This window comes from Crocodylus siamensis, chromosome 3 (genome assembly GCF_052110815.1).
Source record: "Crocodylus siamensis isolate JL-2025a chromosome 3, ASM5211081v1, whole genome shotgun sequence".
Taxonomy (NCBI): Eukaryota; Metazoa; Chordata; order Crocodylia; family Crocodylidae; genus Crocodylus; species Crocodylus siamensis.
Genome location: NC_143397.1, coordinates 224,615,017 through 224,640,916, shown reverse-complemented (window position 1 = coordinate 224,640,916; position 25,900 = coordinate 224,615,017). Strand labels below are relative to the sequence as shown.

At 46.5% G+C, this 25,900-nt stretch overlaps 2 protein-coding genes across 2 annotated transcripts; one reads left to right on the top strand and one right to left on the bottom strand.

Moving 5' to 3' along the window:
* The first annotated feature begins 2 nt into the window (after positions 1 to 2).
* SLC25A32 (solute carrier family 25 member 32) lies at positions 3 to 13,596 on the top strand. The gene is made up of 7 exons (XM_090040475.1): positions 3 to 255; positions 2,001 to 2,151; positions 3,224 to 3,309; positions 4,545 to 4,705; positions 8,303 to 8,416; positions 9,005 to 9,150; positions 10,095 to 13,596. The coding sequence occupies exons 1-7, from the start codon at positions 75 to 77 to the stop codon at positions 10,228 to 10,230; spliced, it is 975 nt and encodes a 324-aa protein (XP_089896601.1). The 5' UTR covers positions 3 to 74; the 3' UTR covers positions 10,231 to 13,596.
* CTHRC1 (collagen triple helix repeat containing 1) lies at positions 13,584 to 25,379 on the bottom strand. The gene is made up of 4 exons (XM_090040477.1): positions 25,017 to 25,379; positions 19,686 to 19,907; positions 18,148 to 18,364; positions 13,584 to 14,029 (listed from the first exon to the last, which is right to left on the bottom strand). Exons 1-4 carry the CDS (start codon positions 25,149 to 25,151, stop codon positions 13,887 to 13,889), a joined length of 717 nt encoding a protein of 238 aa, XP_089896603.1. The 5' UTR covers positions 25,152 to 25,379; the 3' UTR covers positions 13,584 to 13,886.
* Positions 25,380 to 25,900: the final 521 nt, after the last annotated feature.

Genomic DNA, 25,900 nt, shown 5'->3' with positions numbered 1-25,900 from the left:
GGAAGAAGCCGCTGTGGACGTTCCTGTTCCGCCTCCGGGGCGCGGGGCCGGCGTGGGCTGCGGGCAGCGGCGCTATGAGCGAGGAGCCGGCGGCGGCGGAGAGGCCGCGGGGTCCCGCGTGCGCGGTGTCCGCCCCGCCCGCGCAGTCCCCGCTGCGGCACGTGCGCTACGAGAGCCTGGTGGCGGGGCTCAGCGGCGGCGTCGTCTCCACGCTCGTGCTGCACCCGCTTGACCTGGTCAAGATCCGCTTCGCAGGTGAGCCCCGGTCGCGCCTCCTCCCTCTGCGCGGCTGGGGCTGGGCCGTGTCCCCTTCCCCTGCAGAGCCGCTCGGGGCTGGACCGGGACCGCCGGTTGACACGGCCCGCCACACAGACGGGTGCAGCGCCACGGCCCGTCGGTCGCTATCTCGGGGACTGCGCTGTGCTCCAGTCACTCGTGTGCACGTGTTGTAGACCTGCCCCGTCGCGGTGGGTAGAGATGCCGCACCTTCACGGTTCAGGCCCTGCTGAACCTCCTCTTCTGTTTCCCTTTCGTGTCAGACCCGAGAAACTCCCGCTGTGGGATCACAAATGGCGTAGGCAGCAGTCTTAGGTCTTGTATCATAGCAGCGACTGCCACAGCTCGGGGTGCACCAGGACTTCTGTTCTAACTGAACCTTATTGGGCTGAAACTTTAAGGGTGTTTATACACACGCTGGGGGGGCACTTCAATTTGAGCAGCTCCAAGAGCCACTCTGATTAAAGGGCTGGGAGCATCTTGTGTATCAGCGTCCCCATGCTTCAAAACCAGTGGCAGGGGTGCTTTATCTAAAGCTCGTTCCACGCTATCTGAAGCATGGGGACGCTGATCCATGAAACTGCTGGAGTGCAGTAGTTGCCACGCTCCAGCAGACTTAATTAATCGAGCCTGCTCCTATGCACTGGAATTCCAGTGTGGTGGTGCAGCCTCCCTGCTCCAGTATAGGCACCTTATGTGCCTGCCTCAGAAAACCTGGGTAACATAGTTCACATGGGTAATTGGTGCCTCCTCAGTCATGGGGGTGGGGTGGGGTGGGGGGGCAGCACAATTTGTGGGCAGACCCATGAGCAGGTCTGGGGGTGGGCCAAAAGTCCCCTGGCCCCCCCATTCCTCGCTGGTCCAGATTGGGCCAGTAGGAAGGGGGAGGGAGGGGCCACGTGGGGGTGGGGCGGTGCTCTGGTTGGCCGAGCAAGCACTCTTTGACACTCTGGGTTCCCGGGCCCTGTCAGGGAGGGTGGGGGTCCCTCCATGCCCTCCCTACCAGTTGCTTGTGGTAGTTCTGCTCAAATAGGAGAAAAGTGGATTCATCTGTGGGGTAGGAAGGGGACAGGATTTACTTTTTCCCTTTATTGAAGTAATTTGATGCATCTCTTTTTTTTTTTTAAATCACTTGTGTGACCCAGTCAGTGACAGTGTGAGGGGATAAGACCACCTGAATGCACTTACAGACCCTGACTTTGAATGTACTGGGTCATGATGCTTTGAGAATTATACCTCCGACACATGGTGCATATAACTGGGGGTTTCCTGCAAAGAACAAGGAACAAAAAAACCGTTCTTTTGAAATAACATTGTTGTGGTCCCCCTGCAAAAAAATTAAAGGTTATAGGCTAGAGATTGCACAGAGCTGTAGGGCACTAAAAAAAGGGAGGCAGTTTTAAGCCAATGCTGCTACTTGCCTGCAGCACACAGCAGTAGAGTTCATCTTGGATTGGTGGGAAAGGACTGCTTACCTGGAACAGGTCAGCCAGACTTCTCCTTCAGCCCAGGGTAAGGCACTCTCCTAATGAGCTCTTAGCCCATAACTCTTCTGTGCCTTCAGAATACAGCTAGCCAGGCTTGCTTATTCTCTGTGATTTTCCTCAACTCTGCATGTTATCTTCAAGATAAACAGGGAGGTGTATTTGCATCGTAGTTTTATGCCACTTGGCTTCACTCTTTCTAGAACATTGTTTTTCCAGTGTAATCTCTCTTTTATTCAGTGAGTGATGGATTGGAATTAAGACCAAAGTACAATGGGATCCTGCACTGTTTGACCACTGTCTGGAAGCATGAAGGACTACGTGGCCTGTACCAGGGGGTTACTCCAAACATGTGGGGGGCAGGTGCTTCCTGGGGCCTGTACTTTTTCTTGTAAGTAGAACCAGAAAACCTTTGGTGTTTTATGCAAAGTGATTGTGGACTGTAGGTGGCACTTTCATTTTGAGGGAGGTAAATAGATAAAAGTACATTTTATGAAAGATTCATGCAGCTTTACAAACTATGTCATTTATAGGCAAAACTTTCAAAGGCACCTAAATCACTTCTGAATAATTTACCCTCACTCATCACTTGCTGTTTCATATCTTTATATGTAATATAAACTTTTGGGGAAAGCAATATGACACACTTGTAAAGTGTAATGCCTGCACAAGGTGCTGCAGAAATGTTAACTAGCTGCACTGGTAGTTTGTATGGTTTCATCCACTAAGAATCTTGCCTAGAAGCTGCACTATATAAATGAACCTTGTGGGGATAAAAGAACTTAGCCTTAGACTGATCTGGGGGAATTAATCTGGCTCCTGAAGTGATTTAGTCTGCTAAAGTTGGAAGCATTTAGTACTTGGACAAATCTGTTTTTGCAAGTTAGCTTATTTTTTTGAGGCAATTCTTGGGTTTTTGTTTGGTCCTCAGGGTCTCTTCCATGTTATATCACTTGCATTTTATATTTACTAAAATGTAAATTGCTCAACTCAATGACAACAGGAAATCAAAGAAACCAGTTTATGTAAAGTTATCCTACTGGTTTTCTAGTCCTCATTCTTTTCAGATTTCCACTTCTCATCTCACTGCATATTGCTCACCTCTCAATGGCTTACTTAACCCAGAGGACAGGGGACCAGTTCAGCAGATAAAGCTGATTACATTATAGACTGCCTTTTCATAAAACCTTGCTAGGAGGCCTCTGTCTTGTTAGCATTTCATCCAAACTAATTCTTCAATTTTAAATGTGATGAGGCAGTCTTATTTTTTATCAATAATAATATTTTATCACCTAGCTGTCTACTACAACTGTATGCTTTAAGTAGCCTGAAACTAATTCAGTAATTTGTATTGCATCTGAGATTGTTCACCTCTAGCTCTGCTCTAAGGGCATTGCTTAATGTTGAATCTAAGCAATCTGGATTTTTCTCATCTCTACCTAAATTTGTTTCATTTCTTCCAGCTATAATGCCATCAAAGCCTACAAGAAGGAGGAGAAGCTAGAAAGTCTTAGTGCAACTGAACACCTAGTGTCAGCTGCAGAGGCTGGTGAGGAAAATGCAGATAAGATTGACATTTACTTCTAGCCTGTCCATATGCTGTTTTTTGTGTTTGTCTGTCAGTACTGTCTTTTGTCCAGGTGGCAAGTATAAGTGTTTCGGTTCAACTGCACTTGCTTAATGCATGTAAATAAATTAATGATGTTGGGATGGCTGGCTGAACTCCTTGCGTGTATTCATGAGTAGCAACAGTTAAAACTTTTTGCAGCCCTGTGCATGAATGAGCTAATTTATATACATTAAAATTGCAAATTCCAGACCAGGCGGCTGTGCATAAAAAGCAGAACTGTTGTCAATTTTTGCTATAATGTTAAAGTTTACCTTGAACACTTTCCCCTTAAAAAAGACAACCCAAGGCCTAATTCAGCACCCATTGAAATGCAGCATTGGAATAGAATGTCTTCAATAGGCACTGGACTGGACATGTAGCCACTCTAATATTGAAGAGGAATGTATGGTGCAGCACTACTTAGAGTGGTTTTCCAGAGCTCCTTAGACTGACCTCTCAAGTGGAGAAACTTGTACCATGTGTTAGGAATGAAAAATGAATAACCACAGACAAGAAATCAAATTTCTGTATTTTGTTGATAGCCATGTATTAAACTAGGATGTAAACTTCAAATTATACGAGTAGTTTGACTGTTGAAATATGGGTTTATACATTAGTGGAAAACATTATATCAGGTCAGTCATTGCAATAAATCTGTGGTTCATAGCTGAACAGCTGTGCTACAGGACTAAGCAATTTTGAAAATGCATGCACTTGGAAGACCAAACTCAGAAAATCTGGAAGCACATGAAATGACTAATTTGTTTAGGTTCCACTATGGATTGTGCAAAGATGGAGCAAAGGAGGGGGTATCTTCTCTACCACCTCTGGAAGAGATGGACAGAGACCCCTGGCTTCTGCAGCATGTGCCATCTGCATGGACTCCTCAAATTCTATCAGCTGTTGCTTCTGCTTTAGCAAAAGTGTGTCCCAGTTTAGGATTAGCCTGCCATAATGCTATTTACTTGCTAGTTGTGGCGCTTAACCTTGAGGGCTGAGGAAAAGGGAGGTAGTGGAATGTGTTTAAACTTAAACTCTGTTTGTTGTAAGTAACACGAGTAATCCTCTAAAATGAGTAGCTTTTGTTGTCACAGAAGCCTGTGCTGTACTGAACTAAACAAGCAGGTAGAAACTTTCAAAGCTGGCATAATAATCTAACTTCCATCTGTTCTCAGGAGTCATGACCCTTTGCATTACAAACCCAATATGGGTAACAAAGACACGGCTTGTGTTACAGTATGAGGCTGGTGTTAATCCATCAAAGCGTCAATACAAAGGAATGTTTGATGCTCTTGCAAAGATATACAAGAAGGAGGGCATACGTGGTTTATACAAGGTAATAATATTTGAGATCTAATGGGTAGTAGTTCTGGAATTTATCATGGATGTCATGGCACTGTGGGTTTGGTGACTTACTAAACATATTATCATCTGGGAAGTTATGTGTCCCGGTTTAGCTGTCCTCTCTTCTGTCTAATCTTTTCCCCACCTCAAGATTTCAGCAAAAAAGCTTAATGGAAAGTAAAGCCAGCAGACTGCTGAAGTGTAGTGAAATCAATGAAGAGAAGACTGCAAGTATATGTATGGACACTTGCATTGTGGGCTGGCACTCATTTGAGAGGAAAGTGACTGAAATGGAAAGGAGGACCAAGAACTGCATTTTAACAATTTAACAATTTGTTTTCTAAAAGATAGGGTGGAACACATTGGGCTGCAACTTGCTGCTCTTGCTGACTGAATTAGATGGAAAGTAGCTGTCCTCTGTCTCTGCCTGTCTGATTTTTTTTCCTCTTGTAAATCATCAGTTTAGACACAGTTCAGCTAAAACAGTTATTAATTTTTCCCCTTCCTTCTCCATGACAATGGATAGTTCTGCAGTCACACACCACTCCGTAATCTTCATTTTGGGTTTTGTCAGCTTGCAACCCACATGCTTTATAGGATTTTAAATATGGCTAGACAGAAATGCCTATTTGCCCCCCTGCACTCCCGGGAGAATTTAGGGAAACAGTAGCTAGTTTAGACTTCCATAGTGCATGTCTTTCCCCAAAGCTCTAACATTAGGGTAATTACCAGTTCTAGAGGGGCCTGAAAAACTCTGGGCCTTTTGGATTCAGTTGGCGCTAATGTAAAGAAACATGATCTCTTGCATGGGGAGTAATGGTTACATTACTGAGCATTCGCCTCTTCTGTTTGCTGAGGGAAATCTAATCCCATTATTCTGAAAGCAGATGCTTATGAATGCCGGCTTTGGCAGATTTAGGAGTAAGTGAAATACCTTGTTCCTAACCCAGAATTGATAGAGATTCTTTTTGTTTGCCTGGCTTCATGTTCTGTCCTATGAACACAAGTTTTTATTTCTTGCGCTTATTGGACCTACTTAAACTCTCTCCAACGAATGACCATTAAGACTTTTCATGTGGTTTAATAAGCGTTGCTTTGACACCAAGTAGTTCTCTCACTCACTGATCTGCAGTTGGGGAATCTAAGTAAAGTATTTTCTTGGCCAGAACAAATGACTTGCCTGCAATAGCTGTTCTGTACAGGAAGTGACCTTTGTAGATTCCTGGTACCCCATGTAACAATCTACTCAAAGCAACTTTATCTTCAGATTATGGTTGCTTCAACTCATTCTAGTCCAGGCTGGGACTCTCCAGGTGTCTGGCTATAATAAACAGACTACACCATAGGCTATAGTTAGGCTTTCCCCCTGACTGTTCACCTTCATATATGGAGGAGTTGGTATAAGTTGGTCAAGGAGACCACAGGGCCACTGGTGTTGATTTAATCAATGCTGGAATGCTAGGAAAATTCCCAAAGATTGGGAGAATGCTAATATGCCAGTATCTAGGTCAGGGGTGGGCAAAATATGGCCTGCGGGCCACATCTGGCCTGTGAAGTCATTCTATCAGGCCTGCGGGGACCCTTAAAAATTTAGAAAATTAATATTTCTCTGCCCTTTGTTCCTGTCAGAAATGACAGGAACCAAGGGCAGTAGGACCCAGGGGAAGCCTCAGCAGGGTTCTGCAACAGCAGGGCCCACCTGGCCCCGCCCCACCAGCTGGAAGCCCCAGTGGGGGCTTCTGGCCTGGGAGCACCTGGCTGCCCCCTGCCGGAACCAACAGATAAGGACGAGGTGGTGGGAAGGGCAGGGAAGGAGCCTGGGGAAAAGCTGAGCGTAGTGGGAGAAGCAGCCCCTCCCTTGCCCCGTGGTTGGTGCCCCACGCTGCATCCACTTGCAGCCTGCCTGGGGCTGCCTGTGCCTGCTCCAGAGAGCCCCACACAGGCTGCAAGCAGCTGCAGCAGGGAATGCTGGCCACTTTTTTTCCCCCCCCCCCCCGTGCTCAGCTTTTCCCCAGGGTCCTTCCCTGCTCCTTCCTGGCATGGAGAAAAGCGGCCCTTCCCTGCCCCGTGGCCAGCGCTCCCTTCTGCAGCTGCCCACAGCCTGCACAGGCCTGTCCAGAGCAAGCACAGACAGCCCTAGGCAGGCTGCGAGTGGCTGCAGCGTGGGGTGCTAGCCATGGGGCAGGCAAGGGGCTGCTTCCCCCCCTCCCCACCACGCTCAGCATCACCTTGTAACCCAGCCCCCCATTTGCCACATCGGGCAGTGTTTGCCATCGCAGCCTCTGTGCTGCCGAGCACGTGAGCTCCAGGTGGGCAGCAGCAAACACTGCCCAGCACAGCTGCTGCTGCCACACGCAGCCCCAACGGGCGAGCCCAGAGTCAGCAAAGGGCCCAGGCTGGCAGTGGGGTCAGGTTACAAGCTAGTGCTGAGCGCAGGAAAAAGCAGCCCCTAGCTCGCCCTGTGGCCGGTGCCCCATGCTGCAGCTGCTTGCAGCCCACATGAGGCTGCCTGTGCCTGCTCAGGACAGCCCTGCATGGGCTGCGAGCGCCTGCAGAAGGGAGTGCTGGCCATGGGGCGGGTGAGGGGCTGCTTTTCCCTGTGCTCAGCACCAGCTTCTTCCCTGCCGGCAAGCAGGGGATCAGGGCTGTGGGCTACCCTCCGCCTATACTGCAGAGCTGGGAGGCACTGGGAATGAGTGGGCGGGGAGCCAGCAGAGGCTGGGGGCCTGCATGGGTGTCCCAGGGCCAGTGCTGACGGGGCCAAGAGCAGGGTGGCAGGAGCACATGGTTTCAGTCAGCAGGGGCTCTATTGAGCCAGGCCAGCTCCCCCCTTCCCAGCTGGTGGGATTCTGTGTTAGCTTTCTGTACTATTTTGCTTGGGACTAGAAAATACAGATAAGGTTGACATTCAGATAAGATTGGCAGTGGGCAAACAGGATGCTGGGGCTCGGGCACTACTGGGAGTGGGGGGGGCGGGGCTGATGGAGCTATAGGTTGGAAGTGAGAATTTGGGATTTTTAAACAGAAAACCACAATCCCTGCTGATGACTAAACCAGCCTGCCCTTTTGGAAAACTGGCACATTAGTGATTGTACTGGGTAGCTGAGATTTGTATACATCCCATTAGCTTGTTACCCTGACTCCCATCACCTGTACCCTGGATCATAGAAGAACATTGTTTGAAAGACCATAATTGCTCGTCTTGGTTGGCTGTATGTGCATGTTCTAGTGTCTGGACAACAGACCTAAATGTGGCTGTAGACCAGGGGAGGGTGATTAGTTTGGGTGGAGGGCTGCTTACTGAGTTTTGGCAAGCCATCAAGGGCCGCATGATAGGCAGCCAGGGGCAGATAAATTTTAATTTTCTAAATTTTTTTAGGGGCCCTGTGGGCCAGATAAAAGGGTCTGGTGGGCCGCATCCAGCCCTCGGGCTGCTGTAGACTATAACTCTTACTATGTTGTAAATGTATTTTTTGGTACATATTTTATGGTAGGGGCTATATGTTAGCATTAGCTGATCTAACAGGGTGCCTGTCTTTCTGGGGCTGCAGTTTAACCTGTGTGATTTTTCTTTGTCTATATGTTTTAGGGATTTGTGCCTGGTCTGTTTGGAACGTCACATGGTGCACTTCAATTCATGGCATATGAGGATTTGAAAACAAGATACAATAAATATAAAAGCAGACCGTCAGATACAAAATTGGTAAGAAGGCTGAAAAGAAAACATCTCTTATGGTTTGGGAGCATTTGGATGCTAGAGCTATATGTCTAGAACAGGGGTTGGATATGATTGTTGTTTCTACAGTTGTCATTTTAGTAGGTTTTGACAGAATTTGTAGCAGATTATAAAGCACAAAAAAAGGAAAATACTGATATTTTTTCACTTTCGACTTACTTGGTAAAAGTAATTATTTCCTTGCTAGCCAGTTAGCATTGGGGAAATCCATTTCAATTTTGCTGAGTATTTTATGACTGAAAATTTGGAATTTTAAAAATTTGTTTTCCTTTTGGAACACCTGTAATTTCACAGTTACAAACAGAAAAAGGTAAAATCTGTGCAGATATTTTTTTATGTACACTTTTGTTTACAAGTGAAATTTGTGTTGGTACCTGAAGTGGTATGTATTAATGTTTAATAAGTAAATTTTGTTACAGTGTATATATGTACCTTAGGGAGGAAAAAACAGGGTATTGTTTAGCTTAGACTTCCAAAAGCAGTTTGATATTTCCCAGCATCTTATTTTGTTGTCTGTAACTTGATTTAACCTAAATTTAGTAATTTTTATTTTAGAACACTGCAGAATACATTACAATGGCTGCACTATCCAAAATGTTTGCTGTGTCAGCAACATATCCATATCAAGTAGTCCGAGCTCGTCTTCAGGATCAGCACAATATGTACTCTGGAGTGGTTGATGTTATCTGCAGGACATGGAGGTAGGCTTGTAGAACTAAAAGCACAGTCCCACTGTAAATGAAACCACCCTGTGTAGTCAAAGCTGTATCTGCCGGCTTCTAGTGATGAGGGGTTTCCTGGTACTACGTTTTTCTTAGTCCTGCAGAACCAACCCAGCTAGAACTAAATTAGATTACAGCTATACAAAGCTACTCAAGTCTGGAGTTTTATGGGTGTCATTTGAGGGTTACATGTGAAGACAAAAGACAGGGATAAGTGAGCACATAATTTAGCTCAACAAACCTGTTATTGACTTGAATTACATAAAAAGGTGAGAAACTGAGCCCCATATACTCTAATGTAAAATCTGTCTCAGAATTAGGCACAAAAGTGCCTCTTGCATTAAATGGGCTCTCTGAATTTCCACAGCATTAACATAGGTATCTGCAGATGGGAATGGCTGGAGGTCCTTGGTTATTGGCCAGTAAGACCAGAAAGGTCTGGAGGGTGATGCTTTCTTTCCCCCACTATGAAAGATTATCAACTACAGCTCACTAAACAGAACTGTTGCCCCTCAGTCTCCTTGCAGCTGTTAATGCCTCAGTTCAGCAAAGCCCTTAAGCTTTATCAGTTTAGGATGGGAGTTAGCATGTATTAAATTCTCTAGAATAAGGATGTTGTGTGGATTCAGATCTGCATACATTCTTTGTATCATGCTGTAAAAGCAGGCAAGAATCTAAAAATACAGGAAGAGACGAGTGCAATAAATGACATCTGCACAGAAAGTTTTACAGGTCAATGAAAAGAGTGAGGTTTTTCAAATGTCATTCTTTCACCTTAAAGAATATAAAGATCCATAGATCTGGAAATATAGCTTTAATCTAAAGTGACTAAAATGCATAAAGCAAAGACATCCTGAGGGTTCTGTATTTGTTTTACTATTCTTTTTTATGGTAAAAGTAAATATACTTTTTTGTCTTTAAAGGAAAGAAGGAGTTCAAGGATTTTATAAAGGAATCATTCCCAATGTGATCAGAGTGACTCCTGCCTGTTGTATTACCTTTGCAATGTATGAAAATGTATCTAGTTTTTTGCTTGGTTTAAAAAAGGAGAGTAATTAAAGGTAGGCATATTTGCATCAAGAAAAAATTATCATCCTTTGTTTTAAAGTATTTTTTTCATCTAGGACAAATAGTGTACACAAATCTGTCTTGATTGTGGATTGATCTAGTGATTTGATGAGAGAATTTGGAGACAGCAACTCTGGCTTCCTTATCTTGTGCGGTAATGTCCCCAGATCACTCCATTTACCTTTTCTCTGTGAATCAACCTCTGCATGGAACTGAAGTAACATGGTGGCTGGGTAAAAACAGTCTTGGAACAGCTCTGATTATCTTAGTCCTTTGAACTGATCCCTCAGAAAAGGAAAGGGAGCTAACTTCTACTTCTCTCTAATAAAGCTGCACCTGGTGTCCACAGTGTAGTGTCAAAATGTTGATGGCTTTCAAATCTGCTAATGCAGGTCCTCTGCTGTCTCCTTGTGAAATTGTATATACACTTCTCAGTGACATTCAGGATCTCCTAAATCCTGACAAATTGCAGATAAGTTTCATTGCTCAGAATGTCCCAAGCCGGTGTTCTCCACTGCAGCAAGGGTTGCATGAGATGAGGCAGCTGGGTACAGTATAAAAAGGCAGAGGTTCTGTTTGCTCCAGTACAGCATAGTGGGAGGGGCATGCTGTCTACTCTGCATGTTTCATAATCTGCTGAAGTCCCAGTTTTAGGATAACACCCACGGCATCTTGCAAAATGGGGCATTTTTGCTGCATCAAACCAAAGTAATTTTAATCTGTCACTGGCCACGTACTCCACTTTTTCTTCTTATCTTTGTTAATGGCTTTACAGTCGAACTCTGGGATAATGTAATAAATGGATGTTTAGATGGACTTAATTTTTAAAAAACAAAACTTGGTGCTTATTTTTGTAAACTGCATTTTTCTAATACGGAGTATGGCTTTTTCAGTGCAGATGATCTTTCTTTCTTTTGAGCATTATGGTCTGACAGCTTAGCAGAGTGTACATGTCCCTATGTGGTCTCAAAACTAGCTTGAACAGGAGAAGGCTTTTTTTAATTGAAGAAGAAAAAAACAGATGCTTTCTCTTTTATAATTTAAGGGAATGATTGTTCTCACCCAGGAGCCAGCAACCTTCTGTAAGCTGTGTGCCAGAACAACTAGCCCCCAGTCTGGCACGGGCTAAGTGGCTTTTGGGGCTGCCTTTGGGGACGGGGCTTTCCCTGAACCAAGGCCAGAAAGTTAGGAGCTGCACCCATGCCAGGGAGCAGGAGGCCATGGGAAGTGGCAGCGCAGGTGCAGCTCCCAGCTGCATAGCCCCCTTTGCAGGCAAAGTCCCCAGCTGCAAACAGGCTGCTGAAACCATTTGGCCCACATCTGAGTAGAGCTGAGAAGGCAAGGAGAAGCAGCACAGGTACAGCTCCTCACCTCCTGGAACTGGGCAGGGTCACAAGCTGCACAGACCAGGTGTCACGTATCCCTTTTCTAATCTGTTGCAGCCCTTTGCGCAGTAAGCGGATGAAAGTACGTTTCATAGAAATTCATTTGTAAAAATAGCAAGGGAACACACTCTTCAAGGGAAGTGCTTTTCAGTGGTCTGTTTTTCTTAATTCTGCATCTGGAAAAACTATCAGTGGTAATAATCAGGCTTCTAACTAGTGGCATAAGACATTCAGTGGAATTGTGTAAAATATCAGTTAACTGAGGGAGACAGGAACTAATAAATCTCTGAGCAACACTTATGCAGAATGCAGGTTAGATAATCTCTGCAAGCCAGATGGCTGACCTGCAGTCTCTGTTCCTGAGGAAACTTGGCAAGTTTGCTATGCAATTATGAGAGAATCTATGAGGAACCCATGACTGATCTGAGTAAGATTTAGTGTACACATACAGAACTAGTTTTAGCTTACAAGACTGGAACTTAAGTATTTTAAATTAATTTTTGTTTCCTAAGTGAGCCATCCAAAGAGCTCCTTTGCAATAGAAGGGGAATATTTTCTTCAGTAGTGTTTATTTCTTTTATACACACACTAACTCTTAACTGAACTTCTTCATTTTGAAAATGATGAAAGATGGGGTCTACTCGCTTTCATGTGTACTTTAAAGGTCACCAGGTGAATTACTATATTAACTAATTACTCTTTAATGGGTGTTAACTTGTGCCTTATGAAGGTGGGTTGTTTTTTTTTTTAAAAAGCTATATGCTAGCATGTAGAACTGACTGAATAGGGCATTGAGCTATTAACCATTCAGTGCAAGGCTTAGAACTACTCTGAAGTCTACCAGTCATAACAGTGAAAATGGGCAAAGGACAGACTTCTTGGGAGACAAATGCCAGCTTCATACCTTGCTAGTGCTCAGCAGCATCGCATCCATTGCTTCCAAGAATTAAAACTTGGCTGCCCTTGATTTTGAAGTGGGTTAGTCCTACAGGAATAAAACTGAAAGTAGGAGCTGGGAATTGAAGAGATGCAGGGGCAGTCTGAAAAGCAAATATTGTATAACTTGACAGACTGACATGGGCATTTTAAAAAGATCTGAGAGATGCAGCTGTTACATTTTTGCATGTTATACATGCTTTTGTAATTTCCTTTGATTTCTTATGTCTTTAGTACAGAACTGGCTTTCATGTTCCAAGCAATTTTCCTTCCTAAATATTTTGTAATAATTAAAACAAAACCTATTTATTTGGTACGATCATTGGATATATTGCACTGTTGAAGTGACTGTTTAGCATGTTTTACATAGCTGTGAGTTGTTGAATGGTCGGTATGATCATTTATTATCTAGTGTTAAGAGACTGACTGCATAGTGTTTTTTTTTAAAGAGATTTAGTTTTTAATCATTATTTGCACACCTTCCTGAAGGCCATAAAGCTCAAAGCATTTGAGCCTATCCTTAAATAGTTATTGTCTTCTTTCCTTGCAATGCAAGTATTCATTTAATAATTTTGTGTCTCTTATCCAAGTTAGTTGATAAACTGAAATAACACTAAAATAACTTACTAGTTTATAGCAGTAAAATTGTTTACTACTACTGTCAGCACATTTCATTATTCTCAAATACTATACTGAAAACAGGGGGTGCCAAAAACCTCTTAACAACTTACTGAATTGAGCAGGAAAAGAGTTTGAAAGTCTGCCAAACTTGTTCTGTTAAAATTGTCCCTGAGCAAGTTCTCACTGAAGTCAATGGACATTGGCTCAGAAGTATAGTAAGGTTGTAGATAATATAATCTAGGATAAGTAATGCACTTGAAATCTGAAATGAAGGCTAAAGTTTAGTGTTTTGTCCAGATCTTCCTGTAAAATGCTGAATATCAAAAATTGTACATACTGATGCACTTGTCATCATAGCCATTGAAAAACTCTTTGCATCCTACTGACAATAAAATATCCTGCTTGTTTTGTAGAAGTGTGTTTATTTAAGATATAAAAAGCTGTAATTTCAGCTATTACAAAAAGGTGATACATATCCATAACTAAATTTGACTGATGAATAAAAAGACTTTAATAAGCTTGTTTCGGATATTTGTGTGCTAAAACACATAAGAACTTGTGTTAAACTTAAGCAAACCTGTGCCTTCTGTTCCAGTTATCAAAATTATAGAAATAATAATTTTCAAAGTAAATTGTATGCAATGTATGCTAAAAATTTGATACAGTCTTGGAGATGATGTGTTAAAATAGGTGTTGGAAAAAAATCTATTTTGGCATCTCTTCTATTATGATACGAGAGACTGAATTCCATCCTGTAGAAGCATCTCCTCTTGGATAATCTGAACAAGTACCAACCCAGATAGCAACATCCACCAACCCAGCATTGATTCCTTCACATAATCCTTCCACTGTTTAAAGAGAAAGCATTATTTCAGTCAACATAATATTGCCTAATATTCCCTTAACTTTTAAACCAAAGAACAGCAGTTTACCATAGCTATCTGAAGTTAGTGGTGCCCATATTGCTAGTGTTAAAATTTTATTCACTTTTATGTTTAACTGGATAATTCTCTAAAAACGTAAAAGCCCATCACAGTATATCTTGGCCTCAGTAGAAAATAGATGTAGCAAAGTAGTCTAAAACTAGCCAAAGTGTCTTTTAATCTTTTAATGATATTGCTGTAGGAATTAGGCTTTTGAATCATGCATGATCATTCCACTTTTGTCAGTCTCCACTACATTGGCAGCAGTAATCAGAGATGACTAAATAGTGGTAATGGACCCCTTTCAAAACAGTCCATGGTGGTTATACAGAGAGGGTCTCACCATTTTTGTTACTAAAGAAATACAGTGCTTGCAGATGTTAAACACAAAAAAACCTACACTTAAATTTAAAGAAAGGGGTCCATTACCACAGACCTAGGTTGCCCAGTGTCTACACAGATCAGGAGCTTGAGGAGGGCATTTTGGTGCTTTTATCTAACAGCCAACTGACCTACCTTTAGATAGCAGGGTTTTTGATACTTTTTAATGCACCCAATCTATACCTATGCTACAGAACCAGGTCAAAGTAACATTGTTGCTTATGGTAAAGCATGTTTTCTGCTGCTGCTTTTTTTAAATTTTCTTTAAACGTATGCAAGCAGCTGTACTGTTTAGAGGAAAGCAATGTCTCCCTCTACAAAAAGCTGAGCTGCTGGCTTCATACAGTATGCCCCTTTACAGTAATTTAAAACAGTTGCGGGTATTATGTCAAAGGTCAGTCGATTTGATTAGAGGTCATTCTCTTATGTTTCATAGTTTCTAGGGTCAGAAGGGACCTGAGTAGATCATCTAGTCTGACCCCCTGCCATGGCAGGAAATAATACTGGGGTCAAATGACCCCAGCAAGATGCTCATCCCACCTCCTCTTAAAAACCCCCAGGGTAGGAGCTAGCACCACTTCTCTTGGAAGTTGGTTCCAGACCCTAGCTGCCCTGACCGTGAAGTAGCGCCTCCTGATATCTAGCCTAAATCTACCCTCTGCCAGCTTGTGACCGTTATTTCTAGTCACTCCTGGTGGTGCTTGGGGGAACAGTGACTCCCCCAATGCCTGCTGATCCCCCCTGACTAGTTTATAACAGGCCACTAGATCCCCCCTCAGCCTTCTCTTGTGGAGTTCAGGTCCCGTAGCCTCTCCTCATAGGGCCTGCCCTGCTGCCCCCTGATCATGTGAGTGGCCCTCCTCTGGACCCTCTCCATGTTGTCCACATCCCTCCTGAAGTGCGGTGCCCAGAACTGGACGCAGTACTCCAGCTGCAGCCTAACCAGCGCCGCATGGAGGGGGAGGATCACCTCTTTGGACCTGCTCGAGATACATCTGTGGATGCATGACAAGGTGCAGTTGGCCTTCCTGACTGCTTCCCTACACTGCCGGCCCATGTTCATCTTGGAGTCCATTATGATTCCAAGATCCTTTTCTGCCTCTGTGCTGACAAGAGGGGAGTTCCCCAACCTGTAGGTATGGTGCCAGTTGTTCTTCCCCAGGTGCATCACCTTGCACTTGTCTGTGTTGAATCCCATCCTATTCACATATGCCCACCCCTGTAACCCGTCTAGGTCTGATTGTAGCCTGATGCTTCCTTCTAGTGTGCCCACATCCCCCTACATCTTAGTGTCATCAGCAAATTGGAACAGGGTGCTTTTTACCCCCTCATCCAAATTGCTGATGAAGATGTTGAACAGCGTGGGCCCAAGGACCGAGCCCTGGGGGACCCCACTTCCCGCATCCCTCCAGGCTGAGAAGGACCCATCCACTACCACCCTCTGGGTGCAGTCCTCCAGCCAGTTGGTGACCACACCACAGTCCCCCAGTTCTTAATGAGAACGGGGTGAGAGACAGTGTCGAATGCCTTCCGGAAGTCCAGGAAGACTATGTCCACTGCTACCCCTGCATCTAATGATCTAGTGATCTGATCATAGAAGGCCACCAGGTTGGTCTGACAGGACCTGCCACTGATGAACCCGTGTTGGTTGCCCCTAAGCATGCAGTCCCCTGCTGGCCCCTCCTGGATGTATGCCAGCATAACTTTCTCAAACAGCTTGCCTAGGATCGAGATAAGGCTAATTGGCCTATAGTTTCCTGGGTCCTCCTTCTTCCCCTTTTTGAAGATGGGAACCACACTGGCCCTCTTCCAGTCCTTAGGCACCACACCAGAGAACCACGAGTGCTCATAAAGCCGTGCCAGGGGTCCTGCAACGACCTCGGCCAATTCCTTTAGAACTCTAGGGAGGAGATCGTCCAGGCTGGCTGACTTGAATACATCCAGCCCCTCCAGAAGCTCCCTAACTAGTTCCTTGCTAACCTTTGGCCCAGGTGTGCCTCCCCCGGGGCCCGAGAGGGGCCCAGCAGGGAGGTGGCTGTTCTGGTCCCTACTTAGGAAGACAGAGGCAAAGAAATCGTTAAACACGTTAGCTTTGTCATCTGGTGTGATGACCAAATTTCCCAATACGTCCTGCAAGGGCCCCACATTACCTGGGACCTTCTTTTTGTCCCCTATGTATTTAAAAAAGGACTTCTTATTGTCCTTAATCTGAGAAGCTAGTCCTAATTCCATCTCGAGCAGGTCCAAATCTCTGCCTTGGCCTTCCTAACTGCCCCCCTACATCCCCGAGCAACTGCAGAATAGTCATCCCTGGTGCTGACCCCTTCTTTCCGTTGGGTATATGCCTGCTTTTTAGCAAGGAGACATTCCCGGATGCTTTTGGTGAGCCATGGAGGCTTGTGTGCTCTCCTGCTCCCTTTGATCCTCATTGGGATTACCTTCTAGGTTTATAACTTCTAGGACAGGCTTGTCCAACATGTGGCACGCCAAGGCCTTTTCTATGGCCCACGGTGCTGCAACGGGAAACGAATCATTCCCACCCCTTGTCCCTCCCCCAGCCCCTCAGCAGCTTCCTAATGGCTGCTGAAGGGCTGGGAAAGGGACAAAGTTCCCACACGCACCATGTCAGCTTGATGTTGCCGACACGGTGCGTGTGGGAAGAAGAGTGCAAACCAGGCCTGTCTCCTCCCAGCACCATGTGGGGAAGCTGCCACTCCCTGCCTGCAGGTGAGAGGCAGCCCAGCTTGACCGCCCAGCCCCAGGTCCCTGGTGGAGGCGGAGCGGCGCAGGCAGGTGCCTCCTCCCGCCAGGCTGTTGGCATTGGCCGCGCTGTGCGGGGCGGAGCCAGCACTCACTGCACCCCAAGGTGCCACCCGCCTCCAGCTCCCTGCAGCCCAGCGCAGCACAGCGATGCAGACCCGCGGAGGCGGTGTGGCAGCTGGGCTCGCCCTCATCATCTTGCCTCTGCTGCCTCCTGCCTGGCCAGGGCGCCGCAGGTAGGGCCAGGGCGGGAAGACTGTGCCTTCCCCGGGGCTAGGCCAGTCACTGTGGGCTCCCGTTACCTGTGTGCATGTGGCAGGGGGGGACTCCCTGCTTTTCACAGTCTCAACCCAGTGTCCCTCACTGCTCCAACCTCCAGACCCCAGTGCCCTAATGTATGCGGGGCCCCACGTAGCCCCTTGCAGGCTGGAACTCTGCCAGCCCATAAGAGAAAAGCCACAGTTATATGTTTGTCTCCTTTAAAGGACAGCCTGCTTTTAAAGTCTGCTCGTGACCCTTTCATATATTCTTGAAACCTTCATTGGTGTCAAAGGTCACGTGACATCACTTCCTGATGTGATACCACTTCCTGTGAGGTCTTTGAATATGGCTTGCCAGCCCACTAAAAAGTTTGTGATCCGGCCCCACATTCAAAAAGGTTGGACACCCCTGTACTAGGATATGAAGTCTGACTAAAGCAAGTACCACAGTAAAAATGGAACTCAACTGTAAACCCAAACCAGCAACAGAATTAATGCAAGTGCTGTGTTTAGTAATCCAGGAACCTCTGCTTCCCCTTCAGGGGCCTCCAGGTTTCTAATGTGCACCTTTCTATAAGATTCCCACTCTGCTCAGAGACTCTTTTCAATCTATCCCTACTCACATAGCCTTGACATACATACCTGAAGAAGTACGATGTATATTAATAGTAGAATTCAGCTCGGGGCTTCCTTGATCTAAATAAATTATAGCTTCAATAGGAAGTGGCCCAGAGCATTCAGCGCCATTAAACGTAAAATACCAGCGCTGGCAGCAGGCACTTTTACATTTGAGTCGAAGTGAGCCACTGAAGAGAACTCTCAGTGCGCTGTTAGAACGCATCTTTGTGAACGTGCATTCCTAATAGAAGAGAAAGGAAAATTGTTGGCTACTGCAATGCATTAATTTCTGAACCTATTTCTACTAACTAGTTTGGGAATATACTAACCACCCTCTCCCCCATTCACTGGAAAAAAAAAATAAAAAGTGGGGAGGGGAGGCATGCCACAACAAAATTCTCAACTGTATTTCAAACACACCAAAAAGGGTAAGGAGCATGCTGGAAGGTTAAGTATCTAAATATCTTTCTATGTTTTCTGGACCTCAGAAGCACCTTCCCTTCCTTGCAAACATTAATGATGTTATCAGCTCCCTCAAGCCAGTCCACAGGCCACACCAAATAGCAGCCAGGAAAAGTTGGTGGAAAGATGCTGTTCTATATTACTGTGGTTCTAAGCAAGGTAAGTATATCCAAACCTGACTTCTAAGTCCTGATATAACATTGTTATGAGTTCTCCTTAGTAGGCACCCTGGGTTTAGCAATCACAAAATCAGTAAAAAAACATAAAGTTCTCTTAATTCTGATGCAGGTTACAAAGTTGGGCAAGAAACTTTTTTCTTTCCTAAAATAAGTTGCTTTTCCCATAAAGTGCTAAAGAGCTTCAACCTATGGGCCATTCTGAAGAAAATGCTACTTGTTACTCTAGGGGTGGTTCTTGTAACATAGCAGCAGTTTCACCTAGTCGTTCTGAGGCTAGGATTTTTGTTTGCTTGTTGGGCACTCTCGCTACATCAAACTTTTGTGTTTTCTTATTTTAAAATTCCATCATTAAAGGCTTGCACCCATTTCCAGTCTGAGAAATTGGCAAAATAGGCCACGTCTAGTTGACTCTTTCTGAAGTAATGCCCAACAGCTAAGTTGCCTCAAAGACTACACTAACAAAGTCATTTTGTTCTTCCCAGTTTTATTTATCTGTTTCATAATTTCAACCTCAAACCTCTCCCATGGGTCAGCTCTGTAGCGCAGGCTGAAAACCTCAGCCTGTTTACATACTGCTTTGCCATAGCACAGCTTCCAGCCTCCTGCTTCAGAAGGGGGTGCTGACCCTACCATCTGCTGCATATACCATGAGACCACCTCACCCAAGGTCTGCTGCGTGTACCATCAGACCACCTCAGTCTTTCACCTGAAACTATCACAGAAATGAGTAATACAGTCATCTATTAAGTATAGTAGGAATGAGCCTAAACTAAATCTCTAAATAGGACCACTCACAAGAACAAAAGGAAGTTCTCACTGGAAATGTGCATTTTAAATGCATCTCTATACACATGCATCTTCACCATGTGCTGTGGTGCTCCTGAATGTAAGAACCTAAGGTTCCTTATGGGACTAACTTACTGCTATCTTCCCAAGGTCTATGCCATAGTTCAATGCGCTCCATGAACACTGTTTGAAGTTGGGCGTCCAAGACTCCTCAATGCTCTCTCGCATACATTCTCCTTTTTCACCTTTGAGCCCATCTCGACCAGGGATTCCTGGTGTCCCCGGGATTCCATTGATTCCAGGGCTCCCGTCCCGTCCAGGAACACCACCAGGTCCTTGTAAACACATCCCGTTGTACTGAAAAACACAACATTTGTTTCATAACTTGCTTACTAATTCTGATGCCTAAGAAAGCAAGACTGCTTGCTTTGCCCAAGCAAACAATTGTTTATAAAGAAACTGCAGTGTCACATACCCCTCAAACACTTAAGTGAATATATTAGCACTGGCAGTTGCATTTGCTGTAAATGAAGTACCAGAGATGGGTCCAAAGCAATGGTTATTTTGTTAATAGAAAAAAACCATATAGAATCTTCTTGTGCAGTTAGTGGAAGTTTTCAGAACCCAAGAGTAAGGAGACAAGAAAAATATAAAAGACTACTTTTTAGACAGCTTAAAATTAGTTAATTTTCACTTTTCCTTCCAGTGTTTGTAATACTCATGTAGAAACATTTTTCCTTATAAATTAGCAAACTTTTCTTGTGGAGCTATAGTCAACACACTCTTTTTATGGGGCAGAATCTCACAGTTGCCTAGAGCAAGGCAGACCACAACATAGTGCTCAAACATAGGTACTGGAGGTTAAGTACTAAATGGCAGGTTTAAAGAAAAATTGAGTGATGTGGATTTGACAACCATAATCTGCAATGAACCTGAATGCAGGATGCTGTCTCACACCTGCAGGAGTTAAGTGTACAAAACTGTACAGTAATACCTCAGAGCCTTTAGGAATGCAACATCAGTTTGGGTCCAATATTCACCCCAAATTATTTCATAGCAAGTTTTGCTTTCACAAAGTAACAATTTCTTTTAAACAAAAATACCATATTTTCTCTCATATGCTCCCTGGAATACAGTGTAAACGTCATTTTTGAAAGGCAGAATGAAAAAAAAAAAGATCTTTCCTTTTATAGAAAGTAACTTGACACCCATCTTGCTGGGATCATTTGATCCCAGCAGTCTTTCCTGCCCACGTGCAAGGGGGCTGGACCCAATGATCTGTAAGGTCCCTTCCAGCCCCTAACAACTATGAAACTCGGGCCACTGACAAATATTTACTTGAAGGTGCGATTGGGTCTGATCCTTGATCCCAACCATCACACCTCCTGCTATGCTATACATGCATGGCAGAAGATGTGACTGTGGGATTGGGAATCAGACCCCAATCATACCTTTCGCCAGGGCAGACGGAGCCCGAGATCATAATCCCAGGCACCCCCTGCACTGGCAAGTAGCAAGGTGGGTGCCCAGTGCTCCCAGCACTGAAAGTACACCAGTCTTGAAAAGCTCTGGTGCGCTCCCAGGTCTGGGAATGACAATCAGCTGACTGGCATTCCTTGTTCCAGAAGCCTACCAACCACATGTTAAATTAAGGTATGATGGTAACCAACAACAAAATTACATGCATTATGCATATTATGGGTAGGGATCTACTTAGAGTACACAGAGGGCACACAGGGTAAGTAAAAACCGTCAACCTTTTTTTTTTTTAAGTTTAATTTAAGCATTTCATTTTTAATAAGTGTTTTTTTCTGGTGATTTCATGCAAAATGGAATCCACCCAAAGGGGAGGGAGTTCAGGACGAGTGGTTGCTATTCAAGGGAGCGATCCTGGATTCGCAAGGAAAGTCTACTTTACTTTTTAACATCTTCATCAATGATGTGGACATTGATGTCAGCAGTGGGCTGGCCAAGTTCACTGACAACACCAAACTCTGGGGTAAAGCATCCATACCTGAGGACAGAGGGCAATCCAGGCAGAGCTTGACAGGCTCATGAAATGGGTGGATGAGAACTTGATGGTATTCAACACCAAAAAATGCAAGGTTCTCCACCTTGGGAGGAAAAACCTGCAGCATGCTTATAGGCTCAGCAGTGCTACGCTGGTTAGCACTACAGATGAAAGGGACTTAGGGGTCATCGTTGACCACAAGATGAACATAAGCCATCACTGTGATGCTGAGGCTAGTAAAGTGAGCAAAATGCTGGCTTGCATCCATAGATGCTTCTCAAGCAAATCCTGGGACATCATTCTCCCATTGTACTCGGCCTTGGTGAGGCTGCAGCTGGAGTACTGAGTCCAGTTTTGGGCTCCACAATTCAAAAAAGATGTGGAGAAGCTTGAGAGAGTCCAGAGAAGAGCCACATGCATGATCAGAGGTCAGGAAAACAGACCTTATAATGACAGGCTGAGAGCAATGGGACTCTTCAGCCTGGAAAAGCGCAGGCTCAGGGGCAATCTAGTGGCCACCTATAAATTTATTAGGGGTGTTCACCAGGATCTGGGGGAACGTCTGCTTACCAGAGCGCCCCAAGAGATGACAATATTGAATGGTCACAAACTCCTCTGCGACTATTTCAGGCTGGACATAAGGGAGAACCTCTTTACTGTCTGAGCCCCCAAGGTCTGGAATAGACTGCCGCCAGAGGCAGTTCAAGCACCTACTTTGAACAGCTTCAAGACACTTTTGGATGTTTATCTTGCTGGGATCCTATGATCCCTGCTGACTTCCTGCCCCTGGGCAGGGGGCTGGACTCAATGATCCTCCGGGGTCCCTTCCAGCCCAAATGTCTATGAAATCTATGAAAATTGCAGGAAACACCAGTCTTTGCAGTGATCATAGTTGCAGTCTCCACAAGAACTACAAAACTGCAAATTGAGTAGATCCCTAATGATGGATAATAATTTTGTATCTTATTTTCCCTATCTTGCCATTAATTACTTGAATGTGTGGCCAGGCTACCACTTAAGGCATGATTAACAAGTTCATCATGTCTTAAGTGTAACTTCTACCAGGGGCCACAGTTGCAGCTGTTAGGGAGCTGAGCTTGGCAATTGTTCTGCTCCCAATGATTCTCCTTCAAATTTTAATATTGCTTTTTGCCTGGTGAGTCAGAAACTGCTCTTTACTATATTTTTCACATATAAATGCACACTGCAATTTGCAGCAGTTTGTTTTGGGGGGGAAAGATGCATGTTGTATATGGGAAAATATGGCATTTAACAGCATAAACAGAATGCTTGGGAGAAAGGAAAGTACAATTTGGCTAGGACTACCTCTTCTTGTGTCCTGCTCCATCTCTGGACCCTGAACTGTGCAGTGCAGACTCATGCAATTCCAACTCACCCTAGGCATGCGAGTTCTGGTGAGTCAGTCCAGGGAGGAGCTGAGCTGGACAAAACTAGCAGAGCAGAGACAGAAGCAGCTGCAATAGGAAACTTCAGAGACAGATGAGGTCAGGATACTCAACTACAGTTTTAATTTTTAGCATTCTTTCCCCTTCTGTTAACTGGCTGCTTGTTCCAGTCCTCACCCCTCCACCATCTCTCTTCATATCAGCCAACTCCTACCGCCCTCCATATTTGGCGCTTCTGTTTTCCTCGCTTCCTCACGTACCTCCCTTATCTTCCTCATTTTGTTAATCCCCAACTAACAAAACTGCACCCAAAAAACCCTCTTGCAAAATCAAAAAAGAATGGTCACACTCTGACAACACCCACAAAACATCACATGAGTCAGCCTACTTGTTACTATAGTCCTGCTGTCTATGTGGTGTCTAAGTTTTTCAGGGCAAGGGCTCTCTTGCTTAGCATGAACAGGACCAAGACAAAGGGAGGGAGGGAAGGAGTGGGAGAGTCTACTGTAACAGAAATAATAAATAAGAGCAGAAGAATTGCCATTTACTGGGTCAGATCATGGTCCATGTCCCCCAGTATCCTGTGTCACAGTGGCAGAGAGTGGATATTGAAAGGGGGAGTGAACTGGGTATGACCAGGGTTTTTCTCCACTGTTCCTCTCCCACTAGCAATCTCCAGCATTTAAGGTCTAGGAAGTTTTGAGTCAGAGGCTGTATCCCTAACTCCCAGGCTCAATACTTAGTACCAGAGCCGGATTAACGCGCAGGCAAACTAGGCACATGCCTAGGGCCCTAAGTGAAGAAGGGGCCCAGTTGTGCTTATTTTACATATTATAATTATTGAGTGAAAAAAGTAACATAAAAATTTCATCTTCAACTGGGAGCCCATGAGTTTGTTTGCCTAGGGTCCACTCAAGGGTTACTCTGGCCCCGCCTAGTAGTAATGCCCCTTTCCTCCAGGAATTTGTCCAATCCCGTTCTGAACCTGGCTAAACTGTTAGCTAAACTGCAGGCAACATCTAGGGGCAACGAATTCCATGCTTCAATCACACACCATGTGAAAAAACTTCCTTTTGTTAGTTTTAAACGTACTACCTACTAGCTTCATTTTGTGTCCCCTAGTTCTTACATCAGGAGAGAGAGTAAATAATGAGTCCCTACAAATCCCTCAACTTCCCCTTTGCCATAAATTACCTATAAAGTCCTCCTGAGGCAGCAGAGACTCAGAAAAAAGAATTTTGCCACAGGCCAGCTATACTCAAGGAGCACAGGCTCAGTGAACGCCCTGGTGGCAAATAGTAATAGGAAGTGACAATGACACCTTTGTTCACGGTCCTTATGGAGGCGCAGTGAAGCTGGGAGCCGCCTTCAACCCGGGCGAGAGCTCCCTGATGCTGTTTGCTACCTTTACAGCCCGGTTGTGCTCAGCCAGTTCTTTCCTTTCCTACGTAGTCCCGTTGCACTGTTGTCCGGTTCCGCTTTGTCATGCAACGGGTCCCCCCACGGCAGGCTGAGGTCGGCGGAGCATCGGGCTCGGGTGCCGGAGGAGCAGCCGTCCCGCAAGGAGCAGCCTGTCCGGCCACGCGTTTGCACTTGTGCGCGCAGCGGGTTGGCTTGCATCCCAGCCGGGACAGCACAAAACACGGACAGCCTCTGCCTCAAGACGGGTGATTAATTGTGCCCGAAACCTTGCAAAGAACAAGTTCTCGAAGTGTTGGGAAAGAGCTCCCATTCACCCAAAGAGCCTTGTCTGCCTGCAGCCCACCTGGACGTCCGACTGGCGGCCCAGCAGGGGGCAGGCCCGACTGACTGAGCCGGCTCCCGGCTCCTCCGGCCCGCCGGCAGGACGGCCCCGGCGCCGCGCAAGGACTGGGCTGCGCTCGGTCTCCCCGCTCTCCGCGGGGGCCGGGGCCACACGAGGACCGCGGGGTGCCCCGGAGCCGAGACGCCCGTGGTGGGGCCGGGGCCGGGGCCGGCGCGGAGCGCCAGGCGGGCCCCGGGGGAGCAGCGCCCGGCGCGGGGGGGCAGGGCCGGGCCGCCGAGACTCACCACGTCCAGCACCTCGCGCTGCCGCGGCGCCTTCTGCTTGGCCTTGGCGCTGTCCGAGCCGCCGGGCGCCGCCAGCAGCAGCAGCAGCAGCGCGGCCGGGAGCAGGCGGGAGGCGGCGGCCGGAGGAGACCGCATGGTGCGGGGCGAGGAGCTGCCGCCGGGCCGGGCCGGGCCGAGGCGAGGCGAGGCGAGGCGAGGCGAGGCGGGGCGGACACACGAGCCTCTCAGCCCTCGCCGCGCCACAGGAGCGTCCCGTGTGGACGCGGCCCCGCCCCGGGCACAGGCACGGCCCCGCCGCCCCCGCGGAGCCTTGCACGGCCCCGCTAGGCTCAGGTGCGGGCGCCCGGCCCCAGCCTCCCCCGCGCCACCGCCACACGGGCCGCGCCCGCCAGGGCCCCTCGGCGCCGCCGCCGCGAAGGGAGAGCGGGGCGGGGGCGCCCGGGGCCCCGCGTCCCGCACCGTCGAGCTGGGCCCAGGGGCGACCCTGCAAGGCCGGCTGACCCGCTCCGCTGGGCCACCGCTGCTGCTCGCCTTACAGCCCTGCTCCGCGGCGACACGTTGCCCCTGAACAATCCCAGCTAGCGCCAGCTAATTGCGCTAAGCCTCAGGCATGAGGGACTTGCTGCTCCCGAGCTGTGATACCAGTCACAGAGGGAGACGAGGCTTTGCACCAAGCTCGTTGTCTGCTTGCAGCCCTGCTATCCCCCGAGGCAGACACGCTAACTCCATGCCTGCACCCCAAAGGCACTCCATGCCTGCCCTTCCACTCCCGTGCCTGGCTGCACATTACTGCCTCCGCTGCACCGCCATTGACTGCGAACATCGTAGCACTCACCCAAGGAGCCGCCAAAAACCTTGAGCTGAATGGCAGAACAACAGAGACA

What these genes read in the sequence shown, in the direction of transcription:
- SLC25A32 (XM_090040475.1), top strand. Translation starts at nt 75, where the DNA reads ATGAGCGAGGAGCCGGCGGCGGCGGAGAGGCCGCGGGGTCCCGCGTGC. An exon ending in AGTGTCAGCTGCAGAGGCTG is followed by an intron (nt 3,310 to 4,544) that starts GTGAGGAAAATG and finishes ATCTGTTCTCAG; the next exon opens with GAGTCATGACCCTTTGCATT. An exon ending in GTTATCTGCAGGACATGGAG is followed by an intron (nt 9,151 to 10,094) that starts GTAGGCTTGTAG and finishes TTGTCTTTAAAG; the next exon opens with GAAAGAAGGAGTTCAAGGAT.
- CTHRC1 (XM_090040477.1), bottom strand. Translation starts at nt 25,151, where the DNA reads ATGCGGTCTCCTCCGGCCGCCGCCTCCCGCCTGCTCCCGGCCGCGCTG. An exon ending in TAGACCTTGGGAAGATAGCA is followed by an intron (nt 18,365 to 19,685) that starts GTAAGTTAGTCC and finishes CTCTTCTATTAG; the next exon opens with GAATGCACGTTCACAAAGAT. An exon ending in TATACATCGTACTTCTTCAG is followed by an intron (nt 14,030 to 18,147) that starts GTATGTATGTCA and finishes CTCTTTAAACAG; the next exon opens with TGGAAGGATTATGTGAAGGA.